The sequence below is a fragment of the Pelophylax lessonae genome, assembly GCF_965119305.1.
Source record: "Pelophylax lessonae genome assembly, chromosome: 2".
NCBI classification, from domain to species: domain Eukaryota; kingdom Metazoa; phylum Chordata; class Amphibia; order Anura; family Ranidae; genus Pelophylax; species Pelophylax lessonae.
This window is the reverse complement of record NC_138769.1, coordinates 605,493,515-605,507,421: the sequence shown is the minus strand read 5'-3', so window position 1 is coordinate 605,507,421 and position 13,907 is coordinate 605,493,515. Positions and strand designations below refer to the sequence as shown.

Sequence of the window (13,907 nt, the reverse complement as noted above, 5' to 3'; positions counted from 1 at the left end):
TTACAAATGACCAACAGAATCTGATTTCTTGGGCAACACAAGCATTTTTTCTGCTCCAGTCTTATATGACCCCTTTTATTACTTTTGTTTTGATTTTACAGGACTGGTGGAATTCCACTTCATTCTCAAACTATTACCGGACGTGGAATGTGGTGGTCCATGATTGGCTCTTTTATTATGTGTATCAAGATCTTCTGTGGGTAAGGGCCTGGTAAAAATAGAAAGACAAAAAATAGACAACTTAATTTCTATTTTTTGAAATAAGTGATTTTTCTTTTTCATTTTGCTTTCAGCTGCTAAACCAGAAGTTTCGGTCAGGAGTGATGCTGGCTGTGTTTCTCATATCTGCTTCTGTGCATGAATATGTCTTCACGTTATCACTTGGTTATTTTTACCCGGTTATGTTTTGCCTCTTTGCTATTTTTGGAGGTACAGTTGGGGGTCATTTTTACCTTTTTATTACTGATATTGTTGGTATCAAGTAGCTAGGAATGTGGGTTTTAGGTTATTGTATGGGTTATTAAAATCTTGCAGGTCCTTTCCTCTGCCTGTGGTCTCAATGGCCTCTGCACATTCCCGGGCTTGTGATGGTTCAGTGACTTTTCTCTAAGTAGGTTTTATTGGAAACCACCAAATACACTTGTGAGGGGGCTTTTGATTGGCTGACAGTTGGCACCAAAACACACAAGTTCCGTCCCTCTTCATCTTGGAGGGGACAGGGACCCACCTGCTGGTAGTTGTTAACATTTGCCATATTACAGTGAGGGAAAAAAAGCATTTGATCCTCTGCTGATTTTGTATGTTTGCCCACTGACAAAAAAAAGTGATCAGTCTATAATTTTAATGGTAGGTATATTTTAACAGTGAGAGACAGAATAAAAACAGAAAAAAACATTACAAAAAAGTTATCAATTTAATTGCATTTTAATGAGTGAAATAAGTATTTGATCCCCTATTAATCAGCAAGATTTCTGGCTCCCAGGTGTTTTTAATACAGGTAACGAGCGGAGATTAGGAGCACTCTCTTAAAGGGAGTGCTCCTGATCTCAGCTTGTTATCTGTATAAAAGACACCTGTCCACCGAAGCAATCATTTAGATTCCAATCTCTCCACCATGGCCAAGACCACACTGCTGTCCAAGGATGTAAGGAACAAGATTGTAGACCTACACAAGGCTGGAATGGGGTACAAGACCATTCACAAATGGAACAAACACAATTCAGTCTGGGTCTCCATGCAAGATCTCACCTGGTGGAGTTTCAATTATCATGAGGACGGTGAGGAATTGGCCCAGAACTACATGGGAGAATCTTGTTAATGATCTCAAGGCAGCTAGGACCATAGTCATCAAGAAAGCAATTGGTAACACAATACGCCATGAAGGACTGAAATCCTGCAGCGTCCGCAAGGTCCCCCTGCTCAAGAAAGAACATGTACAGGCCGTCTGAAGTTTGCTAATGAACATCTGAATGATTCAGAGGAGAACTGGGAGAAATTGTTGTGGTCAGGTGAGACCAAAATCGTGCTCTATGAACTCAACTTAACTCGCCATGTTTGGAGGAGGAATGCTGCCTATGACCTCAAGAACACCATCTCCACCATCAAACGTGAAGTTAGAAACATTATGCTTTGGGGGTGTTTTTCTGCTAAGGGGAAATGACAACTTCACCGCATTAAAGGGATGATGGATGGAGCAACGCACTGTCAAATCTTGGGTTAGAACCTCCTTCCCTCAGCCAGGGCATTGGAAATGGTTTGTGGATGGTATTCCAGCACGACAATGGTCCAAAACACACAGCCAAGGCAACAAAGGAGTGGTTCAAGAAGAAGCACATTAAGGTCCTGGAGTGGCCTAACCAGTCTCCAGACCTAAATCCCATAGAAAATATGTGGAGGGAGCTGAAGTTTCGAGTTACCAAACATCAGCCTCAAAATCAAATGACTTGTAGAGGATCTGCAAAGAGAAGTGGCACAAAATTCCTCCTGAGATGGGTGCAAACCTAGTGGCCAATTACAAGAAACATCTGACCTCTGTAAATTGCCAACAAGAGTTTTGCCACCAAGTACTCATACCTCCCAACTTACTGAGATGGGAATGAGGGACACCTATTTGCAAAAGTATTTAGGCATAGGACACACCCCCTGCCGCACCCCCTTAAAAGAGAATTGTACAAAAAAAAATTGGTTAAACTGACAAGTTTTTTTTTTTTTTTTTTACTATTCCTTTATATTGGTTTTTGGAATTTACAAATGCAGCAACTTAAGGATTGAATTAAAGGTTTAGCACTGGGAAACACATTTTTATAGATAAATAGTGCATTTTATATACAACTATATAGATCAGACCAAAATGAGGGACAATGAGGAGGAAAGAGGGACACAGGGACTTTGTTCCAAATGAGGGACAGTCCCTCGAAATCAGGAACAGTTGGGAGATATGAGTACTAGGTGATGTTTTACGAAGGGGTCAAATACTTATTTCACTCATTAAAATGCTAATCAATTTATAACTTTTTTGAAGTGCTTTTTTTCAGGATTTTTTTTGTTATTCTATCTTTCACTTTTAAATAAACTTACCATTACATTTTTAGACAGTTGTCAGTGTGTTAATGTACAAAATCAGCAGGGGATCAAATACTTCTTTCCTTCACTGTATACCCAACTCCTTGCCAGATGCTCTCCCACAACATCCCTGGACATTAGCCTTTATATTCTGAAGAAAGGAATATCCGCACAAATATTATAGTTTCTGCATCACTTTTTTTGATGTTCTCTAGGTTCTTTAGATGGCAGTGACAGTTCACATGACATCATACAGACATACTATCCAAGATCGCTTGGCATTCTTTGCCAATCACATATAGTGGATGTACCGTAGCAGTCATTGCGTGAAAGCAGCATATTGCACATCAGTTTTAAGCCATCTTCCCTTAGTAGCTGTTACTCTCATTCCAGGGTCATTAGTACTCATTCAGGAAGCTCCGACATGCCCATTAGGCTCTATGCATCCAGCTCACAATCCCATGCATTTTGTTTTTTTCTTTACTTTTGTTCTGGTTTGCTTACAGTATGTCATGTATAGAAATATTTGTACTGTATCTTTTCTCTGTATATTCTTGTGTTTTTCAGTCCTGTTTAATTTCGCAATCAATGATAAACGAACAAGTCCAGTGTTCAATGTTATGGTATGGACCTTCCTGTTCATTGGTCAGGGCATCCAGATTTGTCTATACTGCCAGGAATGGTATGCACAGATCCATTGTCCACTCAAAGAGGTACATTAACCTTTGATTATTCAAGCAATATTGTGCGTTTTCCAGAATAGTATGTATTATGTAAGATTATATCAAAACAAAGCAGCCATTAATCACTCACTGGATTCACTTCAAGGTAAAGCTCTATACTATAGACTCATCTGTGATCTGGTATTATCTGGTTTGATCTTATGTAGATAGTGTTATCTGGTATTGGGTATTGTTAAATTTAAGAATGAAACCAGATGAATAAAAATGTGCGTTGGGGAGGAAGAACAAAAATCTTCCCCCTCCCGCCGCCTTCCGTGGCTCGCCCGGGTCTCCCGTCCCTTTCATTCGGCTCTGATCGGGTCTCCATGTAAAAACCTGGAAGTGATGTCATGAGTGACATAGAAACATGGAAACATAGAATGTGTCGGCAGATAAGAACCATTTGGCCCATCTAATCTGCCCAATATATCTGAATCCTATGAATAGTCCCTGGCCCTATCTTATATGAAGGATAGCCTTATGCCTATCCCATGCATGCTTAAACTCCTTCACTGTATTTGCAGCTACCACTTCTGCAGGAAGGTTATTCCATGCATCCACTACTCTCTCAGTAAAGTAATACTTCCTCATATTACTTTTAAACCTTTGCCCCTCTAATTTAAAACTGTGTCCTCTTGTGGTAGTTTTTCTTCTTTTAAATATGCTCTCCTCCTTTACCGAGTTGATTTCCTTTATGTATTTAAAAGTTTCTATCATATCCCCTCTGTCTCTTCTTTCTTCCAAGCTATACATGTTAAGGTCCTTTAACCTTTCCTGGTAAGTTTTTTTCTGCAATCCATGTACTAGTTTAGTAGCTCTTCTCTGGACTCTCTCTAGAGTATCTATATCCTTCTGGAGATATGGCCTCCAGTACTGCGCACAATACTCCAAGTGAGGTCTCACCAGTGTTCTGTACAGCGGCATAAGCACTTCTCTCTTTCTACTGCTTATACCTCTCCCTATACATCCAAGCATTCTGCTGGCATTTCGTGCTGCTCTATTACATTGTCTTCCCACCTTTAAGTCTTCTGAAATAATTACTCCTAAATCCCTTTCCTCAGATACTGAGGTCAGGACTGTGTCAAATATTCTATATTGTGCCCTTGGGTTTTTACGCCCCAGGTGCATTATCTTGCACTTATCCACATTAAATTTCAGTTGCCAGAGTTCTGACCATTCTTCTAGTTTTCCTAAATCCTTTTCCATTTGGCGTTTCCCTCCAGGAACATCAACCCTGTTACATATCTTTGTGTCATCAGCGAAAAGACAAACCTTACCATCGAGGCCTTTTGCAGTATCACTTATGAAGATATTAAACAAAATTGGTCCCAGTACAGATCCCTGAGGTACCCCACTGGTAACATGACCTTGTTCTGAATGTTCTCCATTGACTACAACCCTCTGTTGTCTGTCACTCAGCCACTGCCTAATCCACTCAACAATATGGGAGTCCATGCTGTTACTTCCAGGTACTCGGCGACAAATTAAAAAAAATTACAGCATTCAAAACAGCCAAACTTAAGTGCAGATGAGGGGTTTGGGGGTCTTTTAGACCCCAGATCCCTCCACAACTGTAGCTGTAAAAAAAAAAAAAATAACCAAAAATTTAAATGTCCGAAAATATCGATAGATATCGGCCGATACCGATATGCGATAACCAAAATATCGGTATCGGCAATAAAAAAACGATATCAGTCGATCGCTACTATCAAGTTCTCAAATAATGTATTCTTGGACCAAACAATTTATCCATGGATTTTCTTCCTGCAGAAAACATTCTGGGAACTAGTGACACCCCGCTCATGGTCGTGCCGCTTATGATCGAAGAACCAAGTACAACTCTAGAAACTTTCAATTAGTACATTTTATTACCTATGCACAGAAAAGTACAAATCATTTGCCAGTGACCGGATGTATGGACCCTGTTCTACAGTTCATTAAAAATCTTGAAGATCAGAACAATCACTTGTACTTCTGCAAACAAATATGTTTTTTAGTCAAGGTACTCAACCTAAAGCATTAAAAAATAACCTAATACAAATCCTCATGTATCATTGAGGGCTTAGTGGTAATGAAATGCCTTATTGTTAGACTAATTAACATACATCTGATAACATGCAGTATCTGCAAGAAATTCACTCAGTAGCGTAACATGTATCATAAATATTTTTTTTAATTTTGTGAATAAACGATGAGGGTACATGATTGTTTTTTTATAAATGATGCAGTCTTTGATATATACTACAGTTGTTTGACTAAAAACTTGAACAATCGATGGACTGAAACTGTAAACTGATTACTTGTTCTTTGCTCTAACTGTAATATAGAGATAAATATGTGAAAATATGTGTTAAACTATTCGTCTGTCACAGTCAATTCTATAATTGTTGTTAGGCCGGAGTGGAGGCTCTGCACAAAAAGGAACCAGTTACCTGCAGACACAAAGTTGAACCGATGATCATCTATGCAATTCCATTATTAAAATATGAAGCATTCAGATCTAAGTTCTACTTTGCCCTAGTTACGTCAACCGCTTCTATTGAACACGCAGATGTACCATTATCATAAACATAAATTCCGCTCATAGAGCAACAGCCTCATCTCACAAGAGTTGGTCCTTTAAAGGGTTTTTCACCTTCCCCTTAAACTGTCTATGCAGAAAGGGGGTGTATTTAGATAAAAACAAACTGTGCCTCTTCGACTTAAGTTGAATAATGCCCTTGCTATAGGTGTAGACTATTTACATACCTCATGAAGCCTGCCTGGAAATTCCCATGATATTGCTAAGTGAGACCTGCCTGATACTGTTCACCCTCACCATCACAGGGGTAAACTCTCAAACTCTGTACTCAGAGCTACTGCATCAGGGGAGAGAAAATGCATGTGAGAGGGTTTGAATCCGAGAAAGAGCTTACTCCTGTGATGGTGAAGGTGTGTGGTAACAGCTAGGCCTCTTCGAACAAGGTACTGGGAGGCTTCATAAATGGCCTACACCTATAGCAAGGGCTTTTTTGTTGAATGCTTCACAGCTTCTTATTTTTGTAAAGGTGAACAAACCTGACAAATAAGATAGTATGCATTATTTTTGTATAAATTGTGCACATAATCAATGACCTTCAAATAGAGGTGATATGGACTGCCCATTGGCGTGTGAAAAACAAAACCGATCAACAAACAAAATAGGGACTGTAGGTTTATTCTTAAGTTTAATTTGTTTTTGAAGTCTGAACATGTACATTTTTTAAGTGTAACTTCAGCCAAAAAAAATATTTTTACATTTTTGCATAGCATAGAGAAGGGTTAATGTTTGTTTTGCTGTCTGTGCCTTGTTCAGAAAATTTCACCTCACTTTCTGTCCCTGAGACAATTGGATTTTGAAAATTTCGGATTGCCATGGAAACAAGGATTGGTGATGAAGCTTCAATGGAGACACCTTTTTCTCATGATAACTCTTACAGGAGTGAATTTCCCTTCCTAGGGGTAGATTTTCCACTTCCTGTTGTCTCCCTCCGTTTGTAAGTAGGAGTTGTATGTAAGTCAGATGTGTGTAACTCAGGGACTGCATGTATGCTATTGTAGAGTTGTGCATGTCACAAGTGAGAGATGATATTTTACCAAATAAGAAACTGCAAAGCCACATTATTGGAGAAAGGGTTGTTATCACAAAGACTGCCTTTAAAAAAAAAAAATTCACATTAAAGAAGACTACCTGGTAATCAGAAAACTGTGATGTGAAAGAGACCACAAAATGGAGAAAGAAAATGGCATAATATCAACCTTTTTTCTACTGTAGGGAACTGCTGCTCTCTGTTGTCTAAATGTGTGAATATCTGTGCTTTTATTATACACAGTTAATTATGTATGTACTTCCTGTCTCTGCGAGGCTGAGTTTAAAAAACCCCAAAGGAGAAAGTGGAGAGAGAGAGTAACTGAGCCACATGACCTTACACACACACACACACACACACACACACACACACAGTAGCTGTTGCTGCTATTGTACAGTATTTTACCCAGACCAAAAGCAGAGGCTATAGTACATGTATTTCTATTTTCTAATAGTTTAACTGCAGCTTCCCATCATTTCTTGAGTGTGTATCTGAATTTATGTGACAGAGTATCTCTGGTCTATTTTTTATCTCACATGCAAAGTGCCAGATAGCTAGGTCTGTGCTACTGTATGTGTGCAGTGGTCACCTTGCTGTATATTAGTAGTTGAACCTGTTTATTGCTATACAGATTATATGCCACACCTGTTATTTAGGTTAACCTTTTCCCTTCTGTTCTGGGATTCTAAAGCTAGTTTTAGCTCAGAGCTCAAAAACCTCCATGGGCTAGAGCCAAGTTATGTATCCAACAGACACTTTTAGTGAGTAGAGGTCCGGTTGCATGGCAGATTAGGGGCTATAGGACTAAGCACAAGGTAACTCTGAGTGACTCGGAGTTCCAGTGCCACACCACAGTTTCTGCTGATGAAAAACTGCATTCCAGGATGGTTGGACAGCTGCTGGTGGGTCTCCTCATCACCGCAGATCTTGTCTTCAGGTCTGCAACAGCGACAGACGTTACGTCACATTCATCTTTGGGGGCCCCTGCAACTGGACTTTGCTGCAACATTCATCTGGAGTTATCTCTTTTAATTATTTCCTGTATACCTGGGTATATGTGTATACTTCTTCCAGGACCAGAGCCTCTTTGCTGTTAATACCTGTTTCTACGTTGAATGTTTGTGCTGTTGGTAATCTTTTCGTATATAAAGCTTGTATTATTTCCATACTGGTGTACATCTATATACTTATAGTTAATGTTATATGCAAGATGCAGTAGTTCCTCAGCTCCCAATTACTTTAGTTACATTGCTGGTTTAATTCCCAGGAAGGGAATTACCTCTGTTCTTAGAGGAACTGTCCTGGGTGGAGGCACTGCCAATTTTATTATCAAACCCATTCTTCCATTTAGTGAAGATTCTGTTTCTCTTATTTACCCACAAGTTTAGTACACTATCCTGTCTGGGGAGGGTAATTTTTTAAGCCCCACCCCGAATGTGAGCTACACTATACTATAGGAGATAGGGTAAGGTATGGGATAAAAGGGGGAACATCAGATAACTAAACCTTTGTCCAATTCTGGTTCCACTTCTCCCTCGTGGAAAACAAGGGGGAAATGAGGAAGAGAAAGGGAGAATTTAATTTGTTTTCCCTTTTATAGCATTCATATTTAGTTTTCTCCCATTCGCCTCACAAATCAACACTTTACATGAGCACAGGGTCAGGGTTTAAAGTGTGCTCATCGTAGTATTCAATTCATGGCCACCAGACTTTACGAAATTTAGTAAATGAGTCTGGCAGTGATTTTGTTAAAATCATAACTTGCAAAACTCAGTGCTTAGCCTCAGCGAAGAGAATTGTCTGGGTTCTCCATGTCTTCACTATAAACCTCTTTGCTGCCAAAAGGATCTCTGTAAGTAGTTTAAACTGAGTATTGGCACATGGTCTGTTTAGGAGAGCTTTGTATGGGTTCTTTCAAATGGATCACTATGACACCTTTGTAATTTGTGACAATAACCGTTTCTCACAGATGACAAACTCCTGCTCAAGCAACTAAGCTATGATTACCCTTCTGGAAAATTCTCACCACTACAAACTACCCAGTATAATAGATCATAAGTGCAAGGAAGCTGCCTTGCGTGACTTCCCAGCCAACAATCCACCAACAGCTCAAGAGAAGCTTGCTGGACCATCATTCCCTGCTTAAATCCACACGTTCCGAGTCTTTTCTAGATTCATCTGGCGTGACTCCCACCTCTTGGTTATTCAGAGTGAAATTTTTTGCGCTGGTGGGAGATGCACATAAATCTTAAACACAGAGCTAATGGTGCAAGTTATAGACAACTGTGATAGCAATTTACAGGAAAGAGAAGCATTTTGGTATGATAAGAACTTTACATTTCAAAAAAAGGTAACTTCAAAAGGCTGTGATCCATACTACACAACACTTAATCGGACCAAATCTTTGCAACAAAGAGCACACAAGGCATGTGACATGTTATAAGTTCAGAAGTCATTGTATTTCATTGGTTAATGAACATAAAAACAAAATTCTAAAACTTGTGGCTAAATTCTAGTATAAAAAACAAACCCTAAAAACAGTCCTTTAACCACTTGCCGACTGCGCACAGTATATTTACTGCGGCAGTCAGCCCCGGCCAGGCAGAGTGACGTAGGTCTACGTCGCTACTTGCCGCCGGTCCTGTGCACGCTCCCGCGCGTGCCCGCCGACACCGATGGCTCGATTGGGTTCAGAACCGATCAGTCATCAGGTCCAGGCCAATGATTTTTGGCCTGGACCTGTAGATCGGTCCTGCCCAATCAGATCTTGTTCTGAGTCTGTGAAATGTAAACACAGACTCAGAAAAGACGTGCCCTCTTCTCCCATGATCCTTTTTGGATTCATCTGGAGAAGAGAGCACTTCTAACTGTAAGTACTGCACCAAACACAGTTACACACAGCTAGATAGGCACATTTACCTCCCAATCGCCCCCCCCCCGATTAACCCCTACAGCACCTGACACAACACACACTATATACAGCATATAGCAGTTACCTATATACCTGTATAAGTGTGATTTGTGAACAGGTGTAGCACTTGCAACCCCCCCTTTTCCACTTGAATTACCCGCCACCCCCCCTAATAAAGATTTAAGCCCCTGATCCCCCCTGACCCCCCCCCCTGATCACCGCTAGTTAACCCCTACACCCTCTGTCACATCAGCACTAATACAAACGTAATATACAGTGTTTTTGTATTAGTGTGATTGTGATCAGAATTAGCGCAGGCGACTAAGTTTGTGTCCCAAGGAGGTTTAGGGTCCCCGCCACCCGCCCAATAAAGATTTAACCCCCTGACCCCCCCCCCCCCCGATCACCCCTACACCCCCTGCCACAACGCACACTGTATACAGTATATAGCATTTTCTATATACCCGTATAAGTGTGACTTGTGACCAGGTTTAGCGCTTGCCACCGTTCCTTTTATCCTTAGGATACCCGCCAGCCCCTTCCAATAAAGATTTAACCCCCCGATCCCCCCCTGATCACATCCAGTTAACCCCTACACCCTCTGTCACATTAGCACTAATACACGCATAATATACTGTTTTTACTGTATTTTGTATTGGTGTCATTGTGACTTGAGGTTGCGCTAGCGAGCTAGTTTCTTTCCCAAAGGAGGTTTAGGGTCATAGTGCCCTCCCTGATGTGCTGGCATATCCCAATTGGCAACCCACTGATAATACAGCGCCAGTACTTCCCCCATTCACCGCCCAACCTGGAATCCACGTGGAGACAGCTGGTTTTACGCCCCTGAACTTTTATGAGCTGTTCTTCACGGAAGATCTTTACAGATCTATTGTGGATCAATCAAATTTATATGCACAACAGTTCATCGCCGCCAACCCAAATTCGCCCCTTGCCAGACAATTCGGCTGGAAACCTATAACGGTTTCCGAATTTAAAATCTTTCTGGGCCTTTCCCTCCACATGGGCATAACTAAACAGAGTGAATTGCGGCTATATTGGTCCACTAGCCCAGTTCACCATATGCGCATGTACTCTGCCTCCATGTCCAGGGCGAGATACGAGCAAATTCTGCGATTTATGCATTTCAGCGACAATGAAATCTGTCGTCCTCGGGGAGACCCTGAATACGATTGGCTCCACAAAATTCGGCCCCTCATAGACCACTTCAATCAGCGGTTTGCAGCCTTGTTTACCCCCGAACAAGTTGTCTGCGTTGACGAGTCCCTGATTAAATTTACTGGCCGCCTTGCTATGAAACAGTACCTCCCCAGCAAGCGTGCCAAGTACGGGGTCAAGCTGTATAAATTGTGTGACAGGGCCACAGGCTATACAGTTAGTTTCCGGGTCTATGAGGCACTGTGGAGCCCCCGAACTGCCCAGACTACATAGGGAGCAGCGGTAAGATTGTTTGGGACTTGGTGTCACCCTTATCCGGAAAGGGGTACCATTTGTACGTGGACAACTTTTATACAAGCGTGCCACTATTTAGTCACCTTCTCGATTTACAAATTGGCGCATGTGGCACCGTGCGACCTAATCGCCGGGGCTTCCCCCAACGGCTTGTAAATTCCCGTCTTAGTCGGGGGGCGAGAGCCTGCTTGAAAACGGACAAATTGCTTGCGGTGAAGTGGAAGGATACACAGGATGTTTATGTTCTGTCCTCCCTTCACGCAGACACGACAGTCCAAATCACTACGGCAACTGGCGTTATGGAGAAACCCCTCTGTGTCCACGAATATAACCTTAACATGGGAGGGGTGGACCTTAACAACCAGCTTTTGATGCCGTATTTAGTTGCCCGTAAAGCCAGACGCTGGTACAAAAAAGTGTCTGTTTACCTTTACCAATTGGCTATGCTGAACGCCTTTGTCCTATACAGGGCGTCAGGACGAACTGGATCTTTCCGGGAATTCCAGGAAGAGATCATCCTTGCCTACCTGTACCCAGGAGGCATGCCTGCCCAACTTTCCCTTCCAGATGCAGTGAGCCGGCTGCATGAGAGGCATTTTTCTTATGTCCTGCCGAGTACCCCTACCCAAAGATACCCCCAAAAAAGATGTTGTGTCTGTAGCTGGCGCGGATGTAGGCGTGACACCCGCTATTATTGTCCCAAATGTCCTGACCAACCTGGTCTCTGCATCGGGGAATGTTTCGAGCGCTACCATATACTAGTGGAGTATTAGCGTAGGGTACAGCACGACACAGTGTAGGGCACACAAACACAGGGTCTCGAAGGATGTTGGATGTCCATCGACATTTTGAGAGACTCAAGCTGGAAGATCGCAGTCCCAAATCAAGACATCAAGAAACAGTTAGAAAGAAAAATAAAAGGATCCAAAAACTGTTGTGGTGTCAGTCATTTTATATGTCCTTCTACTCTTCCTACTGTACTTTTTTAATGTCCTTTGTTTTTTCATTCTTTTGTGACCTGTTTCTCTTGCAGGTACTCGTCGGCTACCACGCATTGATTTTATATATTCTGACACAAACAGTGTTTGCGCTCAGCATATATGGATACCTTTGCTGATAGCAGCTGTGGTGATTTTCTGATTTCAGCACTGCAGTTAAAATCCTATTTTGGTATACGTGGATAGTGCCGTGTATACCCATCATTAAATTCAGTGGGTGGTTGTTTGGGCGGTTAATGATGAGGATCCAAAAACTTTTGTTGTGTCAGTCATTTTATATGTCCTTCTACTCTTCCTAATGTACTTTTTTTAATGTCCTTTGTTTGTTTTTTCATTCTTTTGTGACCTGTTTCTCTTGCAGGAACTCGTCGGCTACCACGCATTGATTTTATATATTCTGACACAAACAGCGTTTGCGCTCAGCATATATGGATACCTTTGCTGATAGCAGCTGTGGTGATTTTCTGATTTCAGCACTGCAGTTAAAATCCTATTTTGGTATACGTGGATAGTATCGTGTATACCCATCATTAAATTCAGTGGGTGGTTGTTTGGGCGGTTAATGATGAGTAATACTACACATTATTCCTGTGCTGATTTCTGATAGGTTCTCTTTTTTTCCGTTCAGCCCACAGGCTGCATGAAAAAAAAAAAAACCTATAAGCCAAACAAGGACCAGCAATGTACTGGTACGTTGCTGGACTTTGAGTGGTTATACCAGGATGATGCCTGCAGATTTAGGCATCATCTTGGTATCGTTTTTTACAGCCAGCGGTCGGCTTACATGTAAAAGCAATCCTAGCAGGTAATTGGCCGCTAAACTGCTTTTACATGCAGTGGGAGGGGCCTCCCCCCCCACCGCCGCCTTCCACAGCCTTCCGTGGTTTTTCTCGGGTTCTCCTGTCCCACCGGTTAACCCGAGAGTGCAGCCCGTGGTTCAATTGTCTAACCATAGAGCTAAATGGAGATGAGAATGGCTCCAATCATCTCTATGGCCTAAGATGCCGGAGGCTACGAGCATGTCATGACTTCTGTTTCGCCAGAAATAAGCAGGGCCATTGGGAAATTGGGAAAGTATTTTATCACACCAATTTTGGTGTGGTCAAATGCGTTAAGGTCAGAGGAGAGATCTAGAGTCTAAAAGACCCCAATTTTTTAAAAAAAGAGTACCTGTCACCACAGATTGCTATCATAGGGGATATTTAAATTCACTGTGATAACAATAAAAATGATTTAAAAAAAAAATTAAAGGAAAGGTGTCAAAATAACATAAAAAAGCAAAAGAAAAAAGAAAAAAAAATTGAGCCCCCCCCTTTCCCCCGGTGCTTGCGCGCAATGGCGCACGCAAACGGTGGTCTAGTGTCATATGTAAACCGCAATTGCAGCATGCATGTGAGGTATCGCCGCGATCGCCAGATCGAGTGCAGTAATTCTTGCAGTAGACCTCCTCTGTAAGTCTAAATTGGTAGCCTGTAGAGACTTTTAAAGGTTTTTAAAAATGTACGTATGTTTTTGCCGCTGCGCAGGCATGCGCAATTTTTAAAGCATGTCATGTTAGGTGTCTATGAACTCGGCATAAGATCATCTTTTAAATTTTACCAAATGGAATTATATAGGGTATTTTTGCAATAAATTA

General features: G+C 41.6%; 1 protein-coding gene across 1 annotated transcript in view; it reads left to right on the top strand.

The window, feature by feature from the left end:
• LOC309546727 (sterol O-acyltransferase 2-like) overlaps positions 1 to 5,390 on the top strand; it is a gene marked incomplete at its 5' end in the record, with an annotated part of 178,357 nt that extends 172,967 nt beyond the window's left edge. The window contains 4 exons of the mRNA XM_082246428.1: positions 102 to 200; positions 294 to 429; positions 3,130 to 3,275; positions 5,055 to 5,390. Coding sequence (XP_082102554.1) covers positions 102 to 200; positions 294 to 429; positions 3,130 to 3,275; positions 5,055 to 5,105 — 432 coding nt within the window. The 3' untranslated portion in view covers positions 5,106 to 5,390. The remainder of the gene's footprint in view (positions 1 to 101; positions 201 to 293; positions 430 to 3,129; positions 3,276 to 5,054) is intronic.
• Positions 5,391 to 13,907: the final 8,517 nt, after the last annotated feature.